Below are 22,635 nucleotides of genomic sequence, written 5' to 3'. Positions count from 1 at the left end.
GATAATTCGGGTCTGACCTCATTAATTGTGTTAAAGAATTCTTGTAGACTGGTTTGGTCCCCTTTCCAAATGCAGAAGATGTCGTCTATGTATCTATGCCATGTTAGGGCATTCTGCTGGAAACCAGGATTAGGGTATACATGTGTATGTTCAAAGTGATCCATGTATAGATTAGCGTAGGCCAGGGCCACATTGGACCCCATGGCGGTACCACATGTTTGCAAAAAGAAATCATCCTCAAACATAAAGAAGTTCTCCCTAAGAACAAGATTCAGTAAGTCAATACATAAATTTAGTGAACCCGTATCAACATTAGCCTCACGAAGGGTAAGTGTTACTGCTTCAATGCCCCTGTCATGTTGAATAGAGGTGTAAAGACTGTTTACATCTAGAGTACATAAGATACTATCAGGTGGAACGTTTTTGATGTTGCGAATTTTGTTCAAGAAGTCCCCTGTGTCTAGAATGTAGGACTTTGTGGAGCGAGCATGAGGTGTGAGGATTTTCTCAAGGAAAATGGACAACGGATTAAGTATAGAGTTAGTAGATGCCACTATCGGGTGGCCGGGAGGGTTATGGAGATTTTTGTGTATTTTGGGCAGGATATAGAGTACTGGGGTAACCGGATGGTGGTTTATGAGGTATGTCCTAGTCTTGGTATCAATTGTTTTGAGCTGTACGTGTTTATCCAGAACCGTACTGATTTTCTGGCGTATACCATACGTGGGGTCAGTATGTAATTTTCTGTAGGTAATGGGATCAGATAGTTGACGTCTAATTTCCGCCGTGTATTGGCTCCTGTTCATAACAACCGTAGCTCCCCCCTTATCCGCCGGTTTTATGGTGATATTTTTGTTCCTGCTCAGTGAATCCAGAGCCTGTTTCTCGGGGTTACTCAGATTATGTTGGACAGGGAGAAGCCCCAGGCGTTGATCATGGATGGTGCTCTTGATATCCCTATCCAGTAAACTGATAAATGTTTCCACCGCATGGTGGGATTTAGGTGGCATAAAAGTACTCGGGTTCCTGAGTCCCAGGGAATCAATAGTAATTTTTGGTGAATCGTGATCGGGTATTATTTCTAAGGTGTTGCCCCTGTCAGTGGTGTTGGTATCAAAGTGTACCTTCAACCTAATGCTCCTGTAAAAACATTGAAGGTCTTTCTCTAACTGAAATGCGTCCCATCTAGGTGTAGGACAAAAAGATAAACCCATGTTAAGTACTTTCAACTCAAGGGGAGACAGAGAATAATCAGATATGTTGACTACCGAGTTTGGACTCCTACCTGGGACCTCAAGGTCATGTGACGGTCTGGTGCTTTTCCTCCTCGATCTCCTGGTAGGTGTCCGTTTGGTCCTAAAAAACGAGGGCCCGGTGAAGTAATCTCGCTGCCGGATCCTGCTGACGAACCCTCTGCTGGTGAGGAACCCCCTGAGCGATAGTTTCCTCCCTGTGTCCGACGAAAACGCTGGCGTGTTTGGCGGGGAAATGGGTCCTCCCATTTGTATACTTTGTTTGTGAGATAGTCCTCAGTGTCCCTCTGAAACTTCGATCTCTTTCTCTCTTCCAAAGTTTTTTGATGGGTGGATAATATGGAGTCTACTTTACCTTTCAGAGTAGAGAACTCGGCACTGCTCAGAGTTGCAGTCAATTGGGTCTCAATAGATGTAATCTTTTCCTCGGTAGTCTTTATGGCCTCCTGGAGGTACTCGATAGTTAACAGGATGATATTGAAGGAACACTTATTCAGGATTTTCTGAAATGTGGTACAATATTTGTCATTGTCGGCATTGTTATAATCCCACGGGTCACATACATCTCTATGAGATAACCTTTGGGTTATCTATACTATCATTAGTCTATATATCTATATCATATCATGGTTTTCTATTGTTTCTGAACAGGAGAAATCTGGGCCACCTTTAATTTTGAATTTTCTACTCTATTATCATAAGACGTTATACGAATTACCTACTAAGGGTACGTTATTCCATCTTTACCTACTGCACCATCTCTTTCCCTATAGATACATACTATCTTCAAGTAACCCTCTCTTGGTTTTAAAGTCCTTGTATTCAACATAGGTCTTCTGACTGGGATAAATTTATTTTGTCTTTTTAAGGACATTTGTTGACATGTGTTCCATTATATCCATACTTGTATGGATAGTCCCCTGTATATTTTGTATATTTTGTACATTTGAGCACTGTATATATTATATGTTCATACACTGTTTTTCTATTTTTGTTACAGCATCATTTGTGATCAAGGCCACCGAGTGGCCGAAACGTTAATTTTTTGTTGCCTTATTTCTTCGTTTTCACCTTCAATAAAAATATTCACTTCAGCAAAATTTGACTTGAACTATGATGAGTGCAGTAATTTGATTCTCTTGGAGCTCTTGGGGTCTTTCACTTGCACCGCCAACTTCCATCTACAGTCGAGTGCTAGCTCTTTGTTCATTCCACAAATTTAAATCTAGCTTTTCTCCAGAGGAGCTAGGTTATTCTTTTTTAACCCATTCACATAATCCATTATTTGTTTCAGATCTTAAAAAAAAAATTACATGAGAGAGAGACAATCTGAGTTATTTATTGGAGATTTCTTGTATCTTTCTAAAGAAACTATATTCAAGTGGAATTGAATTGTGCTTTAATTTTGCAAAAATCTGCACTCTGCAAATCCATAGATGTGACTGATTAGCAGTCACTGGAAGGGAGTGTGTGTTTTATTTCTGAATTTATTTTTAAAGGAGTTGGCCACTACGTTACAAGTCCCTTCATGTGAACTAACTACCATAGATAAGCTCTCTTGTCAATGTCTTGCTTTCCTAAATCCTTCTGTAACGGGAGCTGCTCTATTGGCCACATGATCTCTGGCTGAGAATCTTCTGACTTCCTGTGATTTCACATCAATTTCTTCTCAACTTCCTGGCTATGGAAAGTGATGTGAAATCACTTTCATGCTCTGTGGGTGGACGGGGCTCTATTCTGCAGAGCTCACTCACTGCTGCCGCTCTCCCATCTCGCTGCTCATTTCTTTCTCCAGAGCTCTCCCTTGTACCTGTAGACACTGTATACAGCAGAGTGTATATATACATGTAAACATATGAGGTTCATTAGAGGCATTATCCTTTTGGCCTTCATGGCGAAATCAGTTACTGAGGGTAGTGAACAACTTCTTTAATCAATCCATGCCATTAAAAGAAAAATATAACATTTTTATGATCGTAAACAAGCCTGGCCACTAAGGACAAAAGACTGATGTGCAAATACTAAAAAAAATCTGTAATTACAGTACTAATTTTATTCTTCCTTTCACATCAATCAAAACATTGGCTTTTCATCAAGATATTCTTACTAGGTGACTAGAATACTCATTGTACCAACAAACCAACATAAAGTAACACACCTTTGGTTTACCCTTATCTTCACTACTTGACTCAATTGCTTTTCTTCTCATTAGTCCTTCGCCACCCTTCTTCGTCCACTATGGGCTGACAATCACCCACAAAGCCAGTGATTTTTTTTCAACCAGGTTCACCTTTGCATTACCCTAAAGATTCAATAACGTAAACGCAAACTTTACTTTTCACCACATGACCAACTTCCAACCTCTAAATACAATATATCTCTTCAAGTGTTCATCTTCAAGTGGATTTCTATCCTCAGATATTGCCAATAATTGACTTTTAGACACATCTCTCTCCGAACACAATGTAAAATTTTACCACTTCAGACATGTATATATTCTGAAATGCTCGTTTGTTCCACACAAGTCTAACACTGCCACCTCTATTATCTAACTAGAATTATACTGTCACTACTACTAAGCTAACAACACTAAATAATATTATATTAATATGTTTCAGGTGATATCCCTGATGACCTCAGCAAAAAAAAGTTCTTATCTCTAGTTGATGCCGGACTGGAAATAAATACTGCGTTCCCATTAATGCTACCACCCAATCGCAAAGTGGATCTTATTTTGTCTTTTGACTTCAGCGAAGGAGATCCTTTCTTGGTAAATGGTTTCTCAACTAGAATTTGTTACAAATGTGATGTACCAAAGATGAACGAATCTGAGCTTTCCCAAAAAATTGATTTGCAGCAAATCGATTTGCTGAAATTCAGATATCTACAATTTGCTGCAAATCACAAGTACTGTTAAGCTTTTAATTGCTCAAAAATATGTGCACCTGTCTGAACTCAAAAGGGGTTCAAAATAATCCCATCAGACCTCAAACACAGACTCTTTAAACATATCTGGCTATATGTAAAGAGATGGGAAAGTAGTGGTAACTGTCTGTTTTAGCTTTTCAAATTGTAAAAATGTTCAAAAAATTTACTCCCTTTTTTGGGATGTGGCAGTTGTCCGTCTTGCTTTATCACAAGGGATGCTGAAAAAATTATACCTGTTTGGAGAGTAGCAAGAGGTTTATGGACTGAATGAAGCAGCTATAGCCTTTTCATACACCGTCCAAAACATTATTCCTAATTTTGGATCAACAGATTTGCTGTTTACAAAATAAAGGTGGCTTTTTATCTCATCTCGGCAAATTTCCAATTATTTTCCATTTAGTTTTTTCCTCCCCTTCAGAGCCATCATTTTTTTTTATTTTTCTGTCCACATTACAATATGAGGGCTTACTTTGTGCATTATAAGTTGTACCTTTCAATGACACTGTTCATTTTATCATGTGATGCACTGGTAAGTGAGAAAACTATTCCAAGTGCGTTGAAATTGCAAAAAAAGTGCAATTCCACAATTGTTTTGGAGTTTTTTTTATTTACTAGGCTCACTATATAGTGAAACTGGCCTGACAATATTATTCTCCAGGTCAGTAGGATTGCACAGATGCCAAATATGTATAGATTTTTTTTATTTAAGTGCTGCAAAAAAAATGTGGAAATTTGAGAAAACTAAACATTTTTGCTTGGGTCACCATTTTCCAATGATCATAACATTTTCAGTTTTTAGGATATGTGGCTGTGTAAGGTTTTTTTTACTGATATCATTTTGGGGTAGATACCAAGATTTGATCGACTCTTATTGCATTTTATTGCAATGTTGTGACGACAAAAAAAATGAATGAAGAAATAATTCCTGCTTTGAGATTCTTTTTCTCGTTAGGTCGTTTAGGCAGGCAAGATGTCTGGCTGCATGTGGCCAGCTCCGGCAGCCCTGGCAGTACAGTATAGATGACATAATAGCCCAGTTGGGGGTGGGGCATTGGCAGCAGAACAGTGTAGAAGTTTGCTGAAGTGTGTGAAGTTGGTGCAATGGCAGATATGCATCTCGCACACATCATATATACTGTAATTACTACTGCCTCAGCTATTTGTTGTAGCCCTAGTGCTGGCACATAAAAGAGCAATGGGTATGCGCATGTCTGACCCGGAGACCGCTGTCCACTCACTGGTTGGCAAGTGTGAGCTTGGCGACATTTTTGCTATTATACTGATTGTCTAATGGCATGGCTATTCAATACTCATCGCTTTGCTTGATGCTAATGACACTTGTCATCCCAAAAGGAAGTATACAGCTTGCCATAGTCTACAGCACAACCAAGGACCCCATTGGTTCACTTTACGCACCCTCCCTTCCCCACGACTGATGGATGTCATGACCAGAGGAGTCATTATCAATTTCACTGGCAGCCTCATCCCCTATTTGTGCCCAAGAAAACTCAATATTCCACTCCACATGCAACTGCTTCTCATCCTATTCCTCTCCTCCCTCTCCACATCCTATTTCATGGAACATTGATTTTGAGAGTCCCCAACAGATGCAGGGCAGTAATGAACATGAAGAAATTGATTTTCTCTCTCCATCCCCTTTTGCATGCTTGTGCTTTCTCCTAGATACAGTGCCTTACGAAAGTATTCGGCCCCCTGGAACTTTTCAACCTTTTTCCACATATCATGCTTCAAGCATAAAGATACCAAATGTAAATTTTTGGTGATGAATCAACAACAAGTGGAACACAATTGTGAAGTTGAACAAAATTTATTGGTTATTTTAAATTTTTGTGGAAAATCAAAAACTGAAAAGTGGGGCGTGAAATATTATTCGACCCCTTTACTTTCAGTGCAGCAAACTCACTCCAGAGGTTCATTGTGGATCTCTGAATGATCCAATGTTGTCCTAAATGCCTAATGATAAGAAATATAATCCACCTGTGTGTAATCAAGTCTCCATATAAATGCACCTGCTCTGTGATAGTCTCGGGGTTCTGTTTGAAGCACAGAGCGCATCATGAAGACCAAGGAACACAACAGGCAGGTCCGTGATACCGTTGTGGAGTAGTTTAAAGCCAGATTTGGATACAAAATGATTTCCAAAACTTTAAACATCCCAAGGAGCACTGTGCAAGCGATCACATTGAAACGGAAGGAGTATCATACCACTGCAAATCTACCAAGACCCGGACGTCCCTTTAAACTTTCATCTCAAACAAGGAGAAGAGATGCAGCCAAGAGGCCTATGATCACTATGGATGAACTGCAGAGATCTACAGCTGAGGTGGGACAGTCTGTCCATAGGACAACAATCAGTCGTATACTGCACAAATCTGGTCTTTATGGAAGAGTGGCAAGAAGAAAGCCATTTCTCAAAGATGTCCATAAAAAGTGTTGTTTAAAGTTTGCAACAAGCCACCTGGGAGACATACCAAACATGTGGAAGAAGGTGCTCTGGTCAGATGAAACCAAAATCGAACTTATTGGCAACAATGCCAAACGATATGTTTGGCGAAAAGGCAACACAGCTCATCACCCTGAACACACCATCCCCTCTGTCAAACATGGTGGTGGCAACATCATGATTTGGGCCTGCTTTTCTTCAGCAGGGTCAGGGAAGATGGTAAAAATTGATGGGAAGATGGATGGAGCCAAATACAGGACCATTCTTGAAGAAAACCTGTTGGAGTCTGCAAAAGACCAGTGACCTGAGATTTGTCTCATCACCCTGAACACACCATCCCCTCTGTCAAACATGGTGGTGGCAACATCATGATTTGGGCCTGCTTTTCTTCAGCAGGGTCAGGGAAGATGGTAAAAATTGATGGGAAGATGGATGGAGCCAAATACAGGACCATTCTTGAAGAAAACCTGTTGGAGTCTGCAAAAGACCAGTGACCTGAGATTTGTCGTCCAACTAGACAATGACCCCAAACATAAAGCAAAATCTACAATGGAATGGTTCACAAATAAACATATCCAGGTGTTAGAAAGGCCAAGTCAAAGTCCAGACCTCAATCCAATCGAGAATCTGTGGAAAGCGCTTAAAACTAATGTTCACAAACGATCTCCATCAAACCTCACTGAGCTCGAGCTGTTTGCCAAGGAAGAATGGGCAAGAATTTCAGTCTCTCAATGTACAAAACTGATAGAGAGATACCCCAAGCAACTTGCAGCTGTAATCGCAGCAAAAGGTGGCGCAACAAAGTATTAAGTTAAAGGGGCCAAATAATATTGCACGCCCCACTTTTCAGTTTTTGAATTTCCACAAAAATTTAAAATAACCAATAAATTTCGTTCAACTTCACAATTGTGTTCCACTTGTTGTTGATTCTTTACCAAAAATTGACATTTGGTATCTTTATGCTTGAAGCATGATATGTGGGAAAAGGTTGAAAAGTTCCAGGGGGCCAAATACTTTCGCAAGGCACGGTAAATATGAAGGAAATTCACTTGCCACAGTTCTCTCTAATGAAAAATTCAGTAGCCTCTTTGGATCCTGGGTTACTTTAGCTTTATCAGTTGCCAATGGCAGATTTCATTCAATTTGCCTGCTGCATGACATGATTTATCACCTATTTACATTGCTAATATAAATGCTCTAACATATAAAACATTGAATTGCAGCAGGTTGCAACAAAGTAAATTGGTTGTCACTTGTCAGCATTCAAAACATTCACACAGTGAGACTTGAAAGATTAGTATTCTCCGTGTCCAGAATTGCTGCTACAGGAGTAGGAGTGGAGTACACTTTAGAGCTCAAAACATGAAGTCTGCTATCTTTTGAGCTCTAAAGAGCACAAAGTGTGAGCAGAAACTGCACAGCCAGCCACATGTCAAGATAGGAATTGAGTTAGCTTACAAGCAGATGACTGGTAACATAAGCCTGTTTCCTCAACGCATTATCATGGACAGAAATCCAGCGGTGTGGCTGAAGAGTAGTCTAACCCTGTTTCCTCAACGCATTATCATGGACAGAAATCCAAAGGTTTGGCTGAAGAGTAGTCTGAGTACCATAAGCAGTAGTTATGTATGACTATGATGATGACACCTGTTAGGCACCTATCTTGGCCCAAGGACAGGGCTCTGCTCTATTCTCCTATGGCAACTGCAACTGGCAACTACCATCCTTATCAATAATGAATTCATCCCAGCACAAGTAATCACATGAAGGCGGTGCTAACTACAGGGCTAGTTAGGCAGGCAATTTAATAATTTAATCATACATAGGGGATTGCTGCTGGATTGGGGGCATGGGAGACCTGACAAGCTGCCTTTAAACCATAACTTTGTGGGATGTGAATGGTTCGCTTTATATTTCATGTTACTGCTCCAATGCTTTATTTGGTCCAGAAAATGTTGTAAAACAATTATGTAAACTTTAAGCCATGTAAGCACACCTTTGACCATCCTTTTGTGAATTTTTATGTTAGAGACGGGATTTCTAACCTACTCAGGTGTTCTGTCTCTTAGGTACCCAAGGAATGAAGCAATAATCAGAGAGACACACTGCTCGTTGTCTGTCCAAATAGTCTCTGGTCTTTATTTTCAGGGCCTGGCCTTTTTAAAGCCCAAAGATCAAAAGGAAATATAGAGTTACATAATAAATTGGCAAGAATATAGATTATACAAAGGATTGTCAAACACATCCTGGGATACAAGATAGATTACATGAGAAGAATGTGGGGGTGCATTGCACATGTCTGCGTTTTATGAGATTTTGGCTGAATATTCAGGATTAGGGTTGAGCGACTTTTCCTTTTTTGAGGTCGAGTCGGGTTTCACGAAACCCGACGTTCTCAAAAGTCGAGTCGAGTGAAATCGGCCGATCTTCTTGAAAAGTCGGGGTCGGGGATCGGCCGAAACACGAAACCCAATGCAAGGTAATGGAAAATCTATATATTTTTATATTTACTTCAGCGCGATATATGTGAAAAGCCGGTAATTCAATTGCCGGCTTTTCATTTCTCCTGCCTAAACCCGACATGATATGAGACATGGTTTACATACAGTAAACCATGTCATATCCCCCTTTTTGTTGCATATTCCACACTACTAATGTTAGTAGTGTGTATGTGCAAAATTTCGGCGCTGTAGCTATTAAATTTAAGGGTTAAATCGCTGAAAAAATTGGCGTGGGCTCCCGCGCAATTTTCTCTGCCAGAGTGGTAAAGCCAGTGACTGAGGGCAGATGTTAATAGCCTAGAGAGGGTCCATGGTTATTGGCCCCCCCTGGCTAAAAACATCTGCCCCAGCCACCCCAGAAAAGGCACATCTGGAAGATGCGCCTATTCTGGCACTTGGCCACTCTCTTCCCACTCCCGTGTAGCGGTGGGATATGGGGTAATGAAGGGTTAATGCCACCTTGCTATTGTAAGGTGACATTAAGCCAGATTAATAATGGACAGGCGTCAATTATGACACCTATCAATTATTAATCCAATTGTATGAAATGGTTAAAAAAAACACACACACATTATTAAAAAGTATTTTAATGAAATTAAACACACAGGTTGTTTTAATATTTTATTGCTCTCTCAATCCACATGAAGACCCTCGCTTTGCAAAATAATAAACCAACAATATACATACCCTCCGATGATCTGTAACATCCCACGAGGTAAATCCATCTGAAGGGGTTAAAATATTTTACAGGCAGGAGCTCTGCTAATGCAGCTGTGCTCGTGCCTGTAAACCCCGGGGAATGAAGGAAATGTAGGTCAATGACCTATAGTTACCTTCAGTCGCGGTGATGCGCCCTCTGCTGGATGTCCTCATATGACGTCGAGCGTGGGAAAAAGTTCCCAGGCTGCAGTTCATGAGGACATCCAGCAGAGGGCGCATCACCGCGTTTTTTAGCCCTTTCATACAATTGGATTAATAATGGATAGGTGTCATAATTGACACCTCTCCATTATTAATCTGGCTTAATGTCACCTTACAATAGCAAGGTGGCATTAACCCTTCATTACCCCATATCCCACCGCTACACGGGAGTGGGAAGAGAGAGGCCAAGTGCCAGAATTGGCGTATCTTCCAGATGTGCCTTTTCTGGGGTGGCTGGGGGCAGATGTTTGTAGCCAGGGGGGGCCAATAACCATGGACCCTCTCTAGGCTATTAATATCTGCCCTCAGTCACTGGCTTTACCACTCTGGCGGAGAAAATTGCGCGGGAGCCCACGCCAATTTTTTCCGCTATTTAACCCTTAAATTTAATAGCTACAGCGCCGAAATTTTGCACATACACACTACTAACATTAGTAGTGTGGAATTTGCAAAAAAAAGGGGGATATGACATGGTTTACTGTATGTAAACCATGTCTCATATCATGTCGGGTTTAGGCAGGAGAAATGAAAAGCCCGCAATTGAATTACCGGCTTTTCACATATATCGCGCTGACGTAAATATAAATATAAATATATATATATATATATATGTGTCTCAATGACATATATATATATATATATATATATATATATATATATATATATATATATGGTATATATATATATAACGAAACCCGACTTTGGAGCGAATATCGCCGACCGCCGACCCGATCCCACAGTGAGATCGGGTCGGGTTTCACGAAACCCGACTTTCCCAAAAGTCGGCGACTTTTGAAATTGGCCGATCTGTTTCGCTCAACCCTATTCAGGATTTTTAGGTGGATACAGACAAAAACAGAAACATATTGTTAATCTAGTGAAAAACAACTAATGTCCTTGACGATTCCAGGAATTGCTGACCACTACTATGTGGAATGTACGGGAAATCGTGCTAAAGGAGACCCAGATTATAACATCTTGCACAATACTTATTTTTCTGTTATTCTGTTATTTGAAAATGAAGATTAACCATTTCTTTTAACAATGTAGAATGAATTAACATAAGAAGTAAATTTGTTAATATATTATGTACATTTCCTGAATTGCAATCTTTATTCAAATATGTATATAATTAATCATAGTAATTTAATTATTCTATTCAAAGGTCTGTGTCCATTTGGATATAAACACATATTTATACAGGTCCTTCTCAAAAAATTAGCATATAGTGTTAAATTTCATTATTTACCATAATGTAATGATTACAATTAAACTTTCATATATTATAGATTCATTATCCACCAACTGAAATTTGTCAGGTCTTTTATTGTTTTAATACTGATGATTTTGGCCTACAACTCCTGATAACCCAAAAAACCTGTCTCAATAAATTAGCATATTTCAACCGTCCAATCAAATAAAAGTGTTTTTTAATAACAAACAAAAAAACCATCAAATAATAATGTTCAGTTATGTACTCAATACTTGGTCGGGAATCCTTTGGCAGAAATGACTGCTTCAATGCGGCGTGGCATGGAGGCAATCAGCCTGTGACACTGCTGAGATGTTATGGAGGCCCAGGATGCTTCAATAGCGGCCTTAAGCTCATCCAGAGTGTTGGGTCTTGCGTCTCTCAACTTTCTCTTCACAATATCCCACAGATTCTCTATGGGGTTCAGGTCAGGAGAGTTGGCAGGCCAATTGAGCACAGTAATACCATGGTCAGTAAACCATTTACCAGTGGTTTTGGCACTCTGAGCAGGTGCCAGGAAGCATGAAGTGCTCCAAAATCTCCTGATAGCTAGCTGCATTGACCCTGCCCTTGATGAAACACAGTGGACCAACACCAGCAGCTGACATGGCACCCCACACCATCACTGACTGGGTACTTGACACTGGACTTCAGGCATTTTGGCATTTCCTTCTCCCCAGTCTTCCTCCAGACTCTGGCACCTTGATTTCCGAATGACATGCAAAATTTGCTTTCATCAGAAAAAAGTACTTGGGACCACTTAGCAACAGTCCAGTGCTGCTTCTCTGTAGCCCAGGTCAGGCGCTTCTGCCGCTGTTTATGGTTCAAAAGTGGCTTTACCTGGGGAATGCGGCACCTGTAGCCCATTTCCTGCACACGCCTGTGCACGGTGGCTCTGGATGTTTCCACACCAGACTCAGTCCACTGCTTCCTCAGGTTCCCCAAGGTCTGGAATCGGTCCTTCTCCACAATCTTCCTCAGGGTCCGGTCACCTCTTTTCGTTGTACAGCGTTTTCTGCCACATTGTTTCCTTCCAACAGACTTACCATTGAGGTGCCTTGATACAGCACTCTGGGAACAGCCTATTTGTTGAGAAATTTCTTTCTGGGTCTTACCCTCTTGCTTGAGGGTGTCAATGATGGCCTTCTTGACATCTGTCAGGTCGCTAGTCTTACCCATGATGGGGGTTTTGAGTAATGAACCAGGCAGGGAGTTTTTAAAAGCCTCAGGTATCTTTTGCATGTGTTTAGAGTTAATTAGTTGATTCAGAAGATTAGGGTAATAGGTCGTTTAGAGAACCTTTTCTTGATATGCTAATTTATTGAGACAGGTTTTTTGGGTTATCAGGAGTTGTAGGCCAAAATCATCAGTATTAAAACAATAAAAGACCTGACAAATTTCAGTTGGTGGATAATGAATCTATAATATATGAAAGTTTAATTGTAATCATTACATTATGGTAAATAATGAAATTTAACACTATATGCTAATTTTTTGAGAAGGACCTGTATATTTATAGGGAATGTGAAATCAATACTGACCAGAGATTTGCTATACATGTATTCATGTAATATTCATGAATGTGGCGTAATTTTTTTTTCCTGACCTATTTTGTTCTTACTTTCAGACACTCAAAGCCACAGAAGAATATTGCAAAATAAATGAAATCCCCTTTGCTAACATAGACATAGAAGATAGAGAATCTGAAGTGCCATCTCAAAGTTGCTATGTGTTTGAAGGAGATGGCAAGGGGACTCCTGATGTGATGCATTTTCCTCTTTTTAACAACCAAAGCAATGAAGGTTGGTTTCGCCACTATTAACCCCTTTAACCCCGAGGGTGGTTTGCATGGTAATGACCAAACCAATTTTTACAATTCTGACCACTGTCCCTTTATGAGGTAATAACTCTGGAACGATTCAATGGATCCAAGTGATTCTGACACTGTTATTTTGTGACATATTGTGCTTCATGATAGGGGTAAAATTTCTTTAATAAGACTTGCGATTATTTGTGAAAAAAAACGAAATTTGGCGAAAATTTTGAAAATTTTGCAATTTTCTAAATTTGAATTTTCATGCCCTTAAATCACACAGATATGTCACACAATATACTTAATAAGTAACATTTCCCACATGTCTACTTTACATCAGCACAATTTTGGAACCAAATTTTTCTTTCTTAGGAAGTTATAAGGGTTAAAAGTTAAACAGCGATTTCTGATTTTTACAACACCATTTTTTTTAGGGACCACCTCACATTTGAAGTCACTTTGAGGAATCTATATGATAGAAAATACCCAAATACGACACCATTTTAAAAACTGCACCCCTCAAGGTGCTCAAAACCACATTCAAGATGTTTATTAACTCTTCAGGTGCTTCACAGGATTTATTGGAATGTTTAAAAGAAAATGAACATTTACCGTATTTTTTCTGACCATAAGACGCACTTTTTCCCCTCCAAATTTGGGAGGAAAGTGTGGGTGCATCTTATGGTAGGGATGTAGCATGTGGGGAGGGGGGCAGCAGCGAGTGGGATCGCACTGTTATCCCACTTCAGGAGGCAGAAAAATGTCCCCACTGCTGGGAATCAGCTGCTGGGGAAAGCATGTGGTCCTGATGATTAAGTGCAGTGAATATTCATTAGCTACTCCCCGCCCACCTATCAGCTGAGCAGTGAGCCGGGAGCAGCAAATGAATACTGCACTTAAGCAGCGACACACATGGATTCCCCAGCGCTGATTCCTGCAGCAGCTGGGGAGATCCGTGTGTCCGGGGGAGGAAGAGGCAGCAGCAGGGTCCGGGGGAGAGGAGATCGCTGCGTATCTTCCTGGGCTGGAGCTGAGTGATGTGCAGTGTGCACAAGGAGGACATGTGTGATGTCAGAAGTGGGCGGGCTGGAGCATCACATGGCAGCACAGAGCCCTCCCTCTTCTTGACATCATCACAGGTTCTTCAGACTCCAACACTAGAATCTGCATGCTTCCATTACCTGTGCTGGTGAAAGGCAACAAGAGGGAGGGCTCTGTGTGTGCAGCCATGGGATGCTTTTACCTCACCACAGCTGGCTGGCTGCCACAATTAAGAGGTTAGTCTTTCCAAAACACAATAAAGCACTCTGCCACTCCTTTAGTGAACTATAACTCCCAGCATGTCATAGGATCTGCAAGACATGATGGGAGTTATAGTTCTCCCATGGGATTTTAAAGCAGCACTCCAGTGTTATTTTGCAGTGCTGGAGTGGTGCTTTCTTAAGCCCTGTGCCCCCATTCTTATACTCACCCTCCAGCATCTTCATATAGTACTTCACAGACACCACACTGGTCCCGCAGCTTCCAACATAATAACATACTATTATATATAATAACACCACATATAATAGTATGTTATTAAATATTTTACCACTTTTTTTGCTTCAAATATTTTTTTCCCTATTTTCCACCTCTAAAACCTGGGTGCGCCTTATAGTCCGGTGCGTCTTATAGTCCGAAAAATACGGTAGCTTTTTTTTCACAAAAAATTTGATTCAGACCAAAATTTTTTTATTTTCCCAAGGGTAACAGGAGAAATTGGACCCCAAAAGTTGTTGTGCAATTTATCCTGAGTATACTGATACCCAATATATATGAGGGTAAACCACTGTTTGGGCGCATGGCAGAGCTCGGAATGGAAGGAGCGCCGTTTTACTTTTTTAACGCAAAATTGGCTGGAATTAAGATCGAATGCCATGTCGCGTTTGGATAACCCCTGATGTGACTAAACAGTGTAAACCCCCCCACAAGTGACACCATTTTGTAAACTAGACCCCCTAAGGAACTTATCTAGATGTGTGGTGAGCACTTTGAACCCACAAGTGCATCACAGAAGTTTATAATGTAGAATAATAATAATAATAATATAATGTATAAAATTAAAAAATCATATTTTTTTTCACAAAAATGATCTTTTTGCCCCCATTTTTTTATTTTCCCAAGTATAACAGAAGAAATTGGATCCTAAAAGTTATTGTTCCATTTATCCTGAATACGCTGATACCCCATATGTGAGGGTAAACCACTGTTTGGGCCCATGGCAGAGATCAGAAGTGAAGGAGTGGCAGATTTTACTGTTATGGTTTGCAGGTGCCATGACCCACTGGGAGAGCCCATGAGGTGCCAGATTTTATGAACTGCACCTCTCAATGAATTCGTCTAGGGGTGCAGTGATCATATTGACACCATTTATGTGTCACAGAATTGTATAACATTGGGCAGTGAGGACAAAATAACTACATTTTTTACCACCAAAATTTTGTTTTAGCCAAACATTTTACATTTTCACACAAGAAGTGGGTAACAATGGCAACAAAATTTGTCCCACAATTTCTACTGAATGTAGCAATATCCAATATGTGGCTGTACACTGCTACTTAGCCATGCGGAGCGACTTGGTAGGAATGGATCACTATTTGCCTATTCAAGTGAATGGGCTGTGCACATGTCAGTGTGTTTCCACGGACCATGTGTATGTAGGCAAAACACGCTGACATGTCCATTTTTTAATGTCAGCACGGGCCGTAAAATGTCCCGCACACCTGCATAAACAGAACAGACATGGATGTCATCTATGTGACACACATCGGCGCCGGGTAAGAAGCGTTACAATAAGCGCTGTTCCCCGGCGCCGGGTGCTGAACACGGCTCTCCTCATTCTTTCCTGCTCTGCCGGCGATCGGCACGAGCAGGGGAGAATGATGAGAGTTACATTTAAGTAATAAAAGAGACAACAGGCGGTGGCTGATGGGACTGTTACTCCTATCAGCCTACCCCTGCTGCTGCTAATAACAGTGACAGCAGGAGCAGGAGATGGGAGTATTCATCTGTCACTCCTGCGCTGTAAATATTCCGTCCATGGTCAAATTGGCCCGGGTCATATGGCCGGAACACACTGCCTCGGGAGAGTAATTGCTCCTACAGTGTCTAGCAGCTGAGATGCTGTGAGAAAGTTCACTGAAGTTCTAACTGGATGAACCCCTGTGACCTCACTTACGGCAATGGTCTCTGTGTGAGTCACTGATGTGACTGCTCTCCAAATCATTAGAATCATTGTGGGACAGTATGAATTATCTTCACATGAGACAGGTTAGGGATATGTTTGACGCTAGTTACTTCTCACAGCCAAGCCATGAGTCAAAATGTTCAAGGAGTCCAAAGTCAGAAGCCAGGAGGGTATGTCTTAAACAGAACCAGATTGGATGGCCGAGCTGTCAGTAACTGCATCCCAGACACTCTGAGGGGTGGAACCATGACAGTAACCCCTATTCTGGGGGGGCACTGGACAGGAAATTTTAAATAGAAGGCCATAACTAACGGATCAGCCTTCACATCTCGAAAAGGGAACCAGGATCTTTCCTCTGGTCTGTATCACCTCCAGTGGATGAGGTACTGGAGAGAATAACGGACCCTCCGAGAATCCACAACTCTTTGAACCTCATACTCCAGACCACCGTCTACTGAAAGCAGAAGAGGCGGGATGAGGGAGACAATGTAGAAGGGACATGCTCTTTTAATAGGGATTTATGTAATAATTTAGGGATGCGAAGGGATGGAGGAAGCTTGATCTAAATGCCACAGAATTGACTACCTCTAGGATCTCATATGGATCAATAAACTTTGGACTCAACTTCGCCAATGGCACTTTAAGTTTAATGGTCCTAGAAGACAACAAAACCTTATCCCCAATCTTAAAAACAGGACCCATCGAATGTCTTCTATCGACCTTTCCATTTTTGATAATCTGGGCAGTCCCAATATTCTTTAGAACCTCCTTCCATTCTTTTGAACATCCCCAAGTCTCTGTACGGTGATCTCCACCCCAGGGCATTCAGAACTAATCCTAGAAAATTCAACAAAATGGGGATGAAAACCTTAATTACAGAAGAACGGTGAAGTTCCGGTAGATTGATTTACTCAACTGTTAAAAACAAACTCAGCAAGAGGTAAAAATTAAGACCAGTTCACCTGTCGAGCTGTCACACAGCACCTTAAAATTTGTTAAAAGATGGATTTATCCTCTAAGTCTGACCATTGATTTCAGGGTGATAAGCAGATGAAAATGAGAAGTCAATCCCTAGTTTACTGTAAAAATCTCTCCAAAATTTAGAGACAAATTGTACGCCCCTATCAGACACAATGTTCAGAGGAATCCCATGTAACCTTACAATATGAGAAATAAACAACCTGGAGAGTGTCTCTGCATAAGGTAACCCTGACAAAGGAACAAAATGAGCTTGTTTGCTGAATCGATCAACAACCACCTAGATAGCAATCTACGCATGAGACAAGACGCAAATCTGTAATGAAATCCAGGGACAAATGAGTCCATGGTCTTTCTGGAATAGGCAATGGAGCCAATTTCCCAGCCGGCCAGCCATGACTGACTTTCACAAGCAGATGCAAAATCTTTAATATCATTATGCATGGACGGCCACCAAAAAAGGCTAGCAACGGCTTTCCATGTAGCAGTATCCCCAAGGTAACCATTTAAAACGGAATCATGAAATTCCTGTAACACCCGCAATCTTATGTACACAAGCACAAATAATTTGGACCCTGTGGACGTAGAAAGAGTCAGCGACTGGACTTTATGAATTTCTTTTTCCAATTCTGAAGTTGCCATAGAAACCACAATACCCTGAGGAATAATGAAGGATGGAGTTTCTGGACTAGAAATGGAATCTAGACTACAAAATAATGCATCCGCTTTCACATTCTTAAACCCTGGCCTGAATATAATAGAAAAATTAAACTGAGAGAAAAACAAGGACCATCTGGCCTGTCTAGCAGTTAACTTTTTAGCCGATTCAATGTAAGCTAAATTCTTGTGATCAGTGATCACCGTAACTGGATGAACTGCCCCCTCCAAAAAATGCTTCCATTCCTCAAAGGCCAATTTGACAGCAAGTAGCTTCCGATTCCCAGCATCATAATTTCTCTCGGTGAAAATATTTTAGAAAAAAAAGCACATGGACTCAGATTAGTCAGAGTTTTGGGCCCCTGCGATAAGACTGCTCCCACCCCTATCTCTGAAGCGTCCAACTCCACAATAAACGTTTTTTGAAGATCAGGTTTGATCAGAATGGGTGCAGATATAATACACTCTTTTAATCTTTTGAAGGCCTGATTGCACCCAGCAACCAAACCAATAAAGAGATTTCCTGAACAGAAAAGAAGCAAATTTATATAATTTAACATACTTAGAGTTCTCCCTCAATCTCTGTAACACAAAACAGACATGTTCCTGGTGAGTGTCCATATCTGGTGAGAAAATTAGAATGTCATGAAGGTAAATCACAACATATCTTCCAACGCAATCAGAAAATATATGTTTCATAAAACTTTGAAGCACAGCAGGTGCATTAGATAATCCAAAAGGCATGACAAGGTATTCAGAAAGACCCTCAGACATTAAAAACACAGTTTTCCGCTCATCACCCTTCCAGATGCGTATCAAATTGAAAACCCCTCTAAGATCAAGTTTAGAAACCACCTTAGCCCACACACAAAAACAGCAATTCTAAATATCTATTTGGAATAATCCAACAAAATCCCACCAATATTATAGGAACAAAGCTGTAGTAGGAATTAAAACATAACCTTTATTATTAAAGGAGATAAAACACCAAAAACAAACAAAAAAACAAAAAAATCACCTCAAAAAGGTACCAAATGATACAGCCTGTATGGTAATGTATCAATAGATGGTATTAATAAATTGTGATTGGAACAGTAGTTGTACATGTAAGATGCACTGTCCCAAAAATTAAGATACCTAAAGTCAATAATAAAGGCACCTCAAGGTGCAAAATTATTATGTCAGGTAATCTTATTGTAAAAGTATCAACAGGTATCAAAGAATTGATACTAGGCAGGTGGGATGAAAGCAAAATAAGATGAAAATCATAAAGATTAAAACAGGAATGATCTCACCAAATGCCATAGACCAGGTAGGTGAAGCCCACGATTCGCTGGAGCGGAAAGTTCCATGGATCAGCGATGTCGGGAGACAATACCCTGTCAGTCCCTGAAGGGCTATCAATAAACCTGCGTCCCAAGCTCCCGCCCTTACAAGGGCAGTCCACAGCTACCCCTAAGCAAATTAATGCCCTGCACTCTCCCTATTGAAGTGTGGGACACTTCAATAGGGAGAGTGCAGGGCATTAATTTGCTTAGGGGTAGCTGTGGACTGCCCTTGTAAGGGCGGGAGCTTGGGACGCAGGTTTATTGATAGCCCTTCAGGGACTGACAGGGTATTGTCTCCCGACATCGCTGATCCATGGAACTTTCCGCTCCAGCGAATCGTGGGCTTCACCTACCTGGTCTATGGCATTTGGTGAGATCATTCCTGTTTTAATCTTTATGATTTTCATCTTATTTTGCTTTCATCCCGCCTGCCTAGTATCAATTCTTTGATACCTGTTGATACTTTTACAATAAGATTACCTGACAAAACCACCTTAGCCCCCAGAAGCTGATTATATAGGTCAGAAAAGAGTGGAGGTGGGTAAGTGTTTTTAACCATGATCTTGTTTAATTCTCAAAAAAAAAGGCATGGACTGAGACCCCCATCTTTTTTTTACCAAAGAAAAATCCAGCAGCTATAGGGGAGGAGGAAGGATGGATACGTAAACTTTCGTTAACATATTCTTTCATGGCAGTCTGTTCAGGCCCTGACAAATTGTTAAGGTGAGATTTTGGTAATTTGGCACTAGGAATAAGATCAATAGCACAATCATAGGGAGGATGAAGAGGTAGTATCTCCACCTCTTTTTCCAAGAACACATCTCTGAAGTCCTTTAGGTACCCCGGAAGACCCTCAAGACTCGCAGAGCAGATTTGTATATTTTTTAGACATTTCTTGTAGCAATTGGGGCTCCATTTCACAATCTCCTTCTGACACAAATCAATAACAGAATTGTGAATCTGCAACCATGGAAACCCCAGTACCAATCCAGCAGGTAAATTATCCGACACAAAGCAGGAGAAATCCACCATTGCTCTCTTGACCAAATTGTGAGCTAACGGTGTGTTTTCAAGGGCGATGACTTGAATGGGTTTTCTAAACTAACTGTCTCTATCCATAACTTCAGAACCATGACCATTATTAAGGCCTTGTCACAGGCTGAAACATGTTGTTTCTACGGTAGATGTCCACTGGCTGATTTGACTGCATGTAACTGTGCTCTTCTATATTTTTTAACTATTCTTCAATAAAATGGAAGTTTTATAATACAAGACCTCTGAAGGTGCAGCGGATTCTTCATCGCTGGGTCATACACATTTTTCTTAAGTTCAGAACTAGTCCTGAATTAATAAAGTTAACAGCAGACCCACAGTCAATGAATGCCAATGATAACACCTGATTCTCAAAGAAAATCATCGTATATATCAGTACTTTATCAGAGGAAGAAAAAGGAACTCCTCGGCCATCACCAGGATTCAGATGTTCTCCTGATGGATTGATAGCTTGAGGACAAGTTGGGCAACTCTTAAGAAAATGTCCATAGGGACCACAGTATAGACAGAGTCCGAGATCTTGTCTCCGTCTTCTCTCCGCAACATGTAGACTTGCAACTCTAACCTCAGGTAAATGGACTTCTCCAGGAAAGTATAACATGCAGCCTGCTGTTTACCATGTCTCTCAAGGATTCTGCAGTCTATTCGTATGGCCTGAGTCATGGCCTTCAACAGAGAACATGGGGCATCATGAAGGACCAGAGCATCCTTTATGGTTTCGGAAGGGCCTCTTTGGAACTGGCACCTGAGAGCAGCATTGTTCCATAGAACTTCGGTGAATCACTGCCGGAACACAGTACCGTAGTCCTCAGCTGTGCGACCCCCCTCTGCCAGGTTCATAATCTTAGCCTCAGTGACCTGGATTCTGTAGGATTCGTCATATATTAGACCTAAACTTTCAAAAAAGGCATTAAAAGAAAACCGTTCTGAGGCTTGTGGGGACAAAAAAAATGCCCAGGTCTGATGACCCCCTCGCAGTAGGGACATGATTATCCCCACCCGCTGAAACTTCTGACAACCAGGGGCATGAGTAAAAAAATAACCTACAGCTCTCCCTGAATGCCCCAAACTGGTCATTCTCCCAAACATTTATCAGGGAGGGATGGGTTATTACAGGTTCGGGAGACACCAACTGTACATCAGAGGTTACTGATGTCACAGCCACTGCCGGCATTAGGGGCTATAGGGGGTCTTCATCAAGTTATTTATCTGACCCTGCAACTGATATTGCCATGACTCCAGACTCTGGCAATCCTTCACCAGATCCTGAGTCATCTGCATCAAATTCTCCACCTGGTCACTAAGCCTGTGAACAGGATCCATACTGGCTTAAAAGAAAAATGTAACTGCCAGACGTAATGTGACGCTAGTCACTTCTCATGGTCAAGCTGTGAGTCAGAATGATCAAGAAGTCCAAGATTAGAAGCCAGGAAGGTATGTCATAAACAGAAGGAAGATAAAAGCGTGGTCAGGTAACGTTCCGAGGTCAGAGTACCAGGAGGATAACGGATTAGAGCTGAAGGGGTTAAACAGACGGATGGTCAGAATGAAGTCCAAGGTCAGGCAACAACAGATCAAGCATGTAGAACTCAAGGCACAGGGGCACAAGCCTCACAAGCTGAATTTATGTCTGGCAGAGAGACACAGCCCAATTAAGAAGCATGGCAATCACCTGGAATAATGAACATTGGAGACAGCCGACACCTCCCAGTCTCAGATTGGATAGTTGAGCTGTCAAACAACACACTGACAGCTGTACCAGACAGCTTCAGCACACCCCTATACCAGACTGGATGGCTGATCTGTCAGTAACTGCATCCCAGACACTCTGAGGGGTACAACCGTGACAATATGGTTGTTTATTATTTTTCTTTTTTACCAGAGGACATGGGTATCGGTGAATTAGACGCAAGGTGAGTATCATGGTTGTTTAATATTTTCTGTTATTTACAGGGGATATAGGCTTCAATAGATTAGGTGTAAACATAAGTATAGCTGTGATTTTTTATTTCAAATAAAGGCATCTTTGTCATTATCTTAATTAAATGATTTTATTCTGACAGTTTTTTTTACAATCTAAATATGGGGTTAGTAATGGGAGCGTCTTATAGACACCTCTCCATTACTAACCTGTGGGCTTGATGTCAGCAGCCATAAAACAGCTGACATCAACCTCACAACTGTCACCCCACTTGAATTGGCACATCTAAAAGATGCATCTTTTCTGGGGCGGCTGCGAGCTGCTATTTTTCAGACTGAGG

At 41.0% G+C, this 22,635-nt stretch overlaps 1 protein-coding gene across 5 annotated transcripts in view; it reads left to right on the top strand.

The window, feature by feature from the left end:
• Positions 1-22,635, top strand: part of PLA2G4C (phospholipase A2 group IVC) — a 177,780-nt gene that overhangs the window by 140,904 nt on the left and 14,241 nt on the right. For all 5 annotated transcript variants that reach the window (XM_077297850.1, XM_077297860.1, XM_077297869.1 and 2 more), the window contains 2 exons: positions 3,872-4,023; positions 12,947-13,121. In XM_077297850.1, the coding sequence (XP_077153965.1) occupies positions 3,872-4,023; positions 12,947-13,121 (327 nt within the window). The remainder of the gene's footprint in view (positions 1-3,871; positions 4,024-12,946; positions 13,122-22,635) is intronic.

This window comes from Ranitomeya variabilis, chromosome 1 (genome assembly GCF_051348905.1).
Source record: "Ranitomeya variabilis isolate aRanVar5 chromosome 1, aRanVar5.hap1, whole genome shotgun sequence".
NCBI lineage: Eukaryota > Metazoa > Chordata > Amphibia > Anura > Dendrobatidae > Ranitomeya > Ranitomeya variabilis.
Note: the sequence above shows the minus strand (reverse complement) of the source record. Positions and strands in the feature narration are given on the sequence as shown.